This window comes from Monodon monoceros, unplaced genomic scaffold (assembly GCF_005190385.1).
Source record: "Monodon monoceros isolate NGI ecotype Baffin Bay Population unplaced genomic scaffold, NGI_Narwhal_1 Contig3768_ctg1, whole genome shotgun sequence".
In the NCBI taxonomy this organism is placed as follows: Eukaryota; Metazoa; Chordata; class Mammalia; order Artiodactyla; family Monodontidae; genus Monodon; species Monodon monoceros.
In genome coordinates, this window is record NW_021699683.1 from 1 (window position 1) to 3,643 (window position 3,643).

The 3,643-nt window shown below is 43.7% G+C and overlaps 1 protein-coding gene across 1 annotated transcript; it reads left to right on the forward strand.

The window, feature by feature from the left end:
- Nucleotides 1-16: 16 nt before the first annotated feature.
- LOC114908130 (Fc receptor-like protein 3) lies at nt 17-3,637 on the forward strand (the record flags this gene model as incomplete). Its single annotated transcript, XM_029244491.1, has 2 exons — nt 17-291; nt 3,609-3,637. Coding segments are annotated over exons 1-2 (246 nt in total), but the record flags the coding sequence as incomplete, so codon positions are not given.
- Nucleotides 3,638-3,643: the final 6 nt, after the last annotated feature.

Genomic DNA, 3,643 nt, shown 5'->3' on the forward strand with positions numbered 1-3,643 from the left:
TTCTCCCTTCAGTTCCAGTGTCTCAGCCTGTCCTCACCCTCAGGGCTCCAAGGGCCCAGACTGTGGTAGGGGACATGATGGAGCTTCACTGTGAGGCCCAGAGAGGCTCTCCCCCGATCTGGTACCACTTTTATCATGAGGATGTCAGCCTGGGGAGCAGCTCAAGCCCCTTTGGAAGGGGAGCTTCCTTCAACCTCCTTCTCACAGCAGAGCATTCTGGGAACTATTTCTGTGAGGCCGACAATGGCCAGGGGTTCCAGCGCAGTAACACAGTGTCACTCACTGTCAGAGGTAAGTGGACCCAACTACAGCACAGCCAGGGACAGACCATCTCCCCCACCTTCACCTGTAGCCAACATTGGAGGTACCACAGGGCCATTTGCTGTGTGACATCATTGCTACACAGCCTCCAACTGAGAGTTCTGTATTCTACATTTTCAGGAACTCGCACCTTCCCTTTGCTTGCTTTGCCTCTCTTGGTAGCAGCAGTGCAAGGCATTGTGACTAAAAGTTTCCTAACGTACGAATAAAGGCTTTTAAAACACAAATTGCATCCTGGCCAACAATGATCAGCAAGAAAGGAAATTATAAAGTTCAACATGTCTCACCTCAGAAGAGATTTAGTTGGAGTTTCCTTTGTCAGTCAATCAATAAAAAGGCCAACTCATCCTTTCACTGGCTCATGAATTTCTCTCTAGCTTCTCCTGACCCTGTCCCAGAGCAACTCAGACCTCCAGCCAGAGCTCCTGCTAAAAGACCTTTCAACATCACTCTCCTGACATCTTACCTCTCATTCAGCTATAGCACTCTCTCTCCTACCTGGCCTCTCATGGGCTGACCTCCTAGTCATGCCCACTTTCAGTGCAGGCTTGGCACCTCACTCATAGTCTTCCTCTCTACCCTACACTCTGTCATCGTTCCATAACTCGTCCACATGGATGACCCACTCGACACCATGGCTTGTCATTCTTTCTGCCACCCACTGACACGTACGTACACTACTCCAATCACATGACCTCCTCCTAGCCCTCTACTTGTTTCTTCAAATCCTCCAATCACTAGGGGCAGGACAGGAATAGAGACGCAGATGTAGAGAGTGAACCTGAGGACACGGGGATTGGGAAGGGTAAGCTGGGATGAAGTGAGAGAGTGGCATGGACATATATACACTACCAAATGTAAAATAGATAGCTAGTGGGAAGCAGCCACATAGCACAGGGAGATCAGCTCGGTACTTTGTGACCACCTAGAGGGGTGGGATAGGGAGTGAGAGAGGGAGACGCAAGAGGGAGGAGATACGGAGATATATGTATATGCACAGCTGATTCACTTTGTTATAAAGCAGAAACTAACACACCATTGTAAAGCAATTATACTCCAATAAAGACGTTTAAAAAAAACAACAGGAATTAAAAAAAATAAAATCCTCCAATCATTATTTTTCTCAGACCTCAACAGAACCCCCAGTTCATTAACACCTTTACTTCCTCCCAGACAATCACACCCTCGACTCCCACCACCATTTGAGTGTTTGTCTCTGTATCCATCCAGTAACTCATCCCTCCTCTTCCTAAGGTATAGAAGACTGCTTCCTATGAAAGGTGAACATCTCCATCTCACCTCTAGAGTCCATCCTTCCTTGCATTCTCAGACACTTTGAACAACTTTCTCTCCTGCTTTATAGGACCCTTCCCATTGACATTTAACATGCTATGTCTCTCCCATGTCTAAGAAAAAACCCTAACTTGGTCCCACTTATGTCTCCAGCCACTGCTCTATTATGGCTAAACTTCCAGTAAAGAGTCAGTTGCACAGATTGTCTCCATTTCCTCCTTACCTTCTTGGATTTAACACTTGGTCTCTTCCGACCTTTATATAAAAAATGATTCTCACAAAGGTCACAGATGACCCCCATGGCTTTAGATGCAATGGCCATTTTCCAATCCTCACCTTACTTGGTCTCTCAGAAATAGTATTTCTTTCTTCTTGAAACCCTCCCTTCCTTGGCTTCAATGACTTCACCTTCTCCTGGATCTCCTTTCTCTGCCACTCCTTCTCAGTTCCCTTTACTAGCTCCTCCTTTTATAGACAAACTTTAAAAGCATTGGTGTGTCCCAGAGCTTTGTCCTGCATGTACCCTCTTCTCTTATATATGTTCTTTCTCTGGATAATCCTGGGGGTGTCATCTATAAATGATTCTTAAACTTTTATCTCCAGAAGAGACCTCCTACCTGAGCACCTGCCTATGCCATATCTCTTAAAGGCTCATGAACTTGAACATCTCTAAAACTGAACTCATGGAACTCCCCCCATATCTGGTCCTCCTCCAAGTGTCCCTAGCTCTGTGAAAGACACATCCATTCACCCATATATACAAGGCAAAATCCCAGGAGTCTTCCTTGCCATTTCTCTCCCTTGGTCTCCATAGCCAGTTAATCATTGACTCCTATTGATTTTATTTCCAAAATAGTCCTTGGATCTTTTCTTTCTATCTTTACTGCCACTATCATAGTCAAATCTACCACCATTTCAATTACTGCAACGCCACCACTCCACCCCTAATAACCTCTCCATTCCATTTCTGTCCCATTACAATCCATTTTGCACACTGAGATCAAAATTGTCTTTAAAAAAGACAGGTTTGATCATCTCATGCCCCTGTATAGAGACACTTACAGGTTTCCCATTGCTCTGTGAAGAAGGATCAAAATCCGTACCATGGCTTGCGAAGCTCTGCCTAGCTCTCCAGCCTCCTATTTCATGGCACTCTTCAAACCCTTCTCTTACTGCTGCTGTCACCTCGTTTCAACAGCTCAAAAGCTCCAACCTTCTTCCCAGCTCAGGGCCTTTGCGCACACTGTTTGCCTGCCTGTGCAGTCTTCACTCCCTTCCTCACCTGGTTAATTCAGATGTCACTTTGTGAGGAAGCATTACCTGACTAACCCATACTAGATCAGGCCCCATTATTATACATTTCACAGCATCCTATTCTTTACTGTGTATCAATTATAAATGTTTTAATTATGTATTTGTATTTCTATTTAATTGCTCTCTATCATCTCAACTAGATTGCAGGCTTCATGAGGGCAGGAACTGTGTCTTTCTCACTATTGAATCCCCAGCATATTGTGTAGTTCCTGAGACTTTTAAACTGCTCAATTAATTTTTGATGAATGAATAAATATAAAAATGAGCCAATAACTTGATCAATATTTATTCTCTTTTGGGTCTTATTTTTGATGCGGCCAAGGCTCGGTTACATCTCTGGCTATGTAAGCAGCAGTCTCCCCTGTTTCTCATTTTCTATTGAACTGATTTCTCCTTTTCTCCAATTGTCTTCTGACTTCTCAGATACTTGGGTTTCAATTTAATCTCTGTTTTCAGATTCCCCAAACACTTTTGCGATTGTATATCGAAGTATTCCAGACTATATATAACACTACACAAATGATTTGTTTCTTCAGATATGAAGAAATTATAGCTGAGTTCTGAGTGATGTCACAAGGTCATTAAAAACAGAAAAACATTCTCCTGTTTGAAATGTCTTTTCTATGGAAGAACAAATTTAAACAGCATGAACTGATGGTTAACTATCTTTCTCCCTTCAGTTCCAGTGTCTCAGCCTGTCCTCACCCTCAGGGCT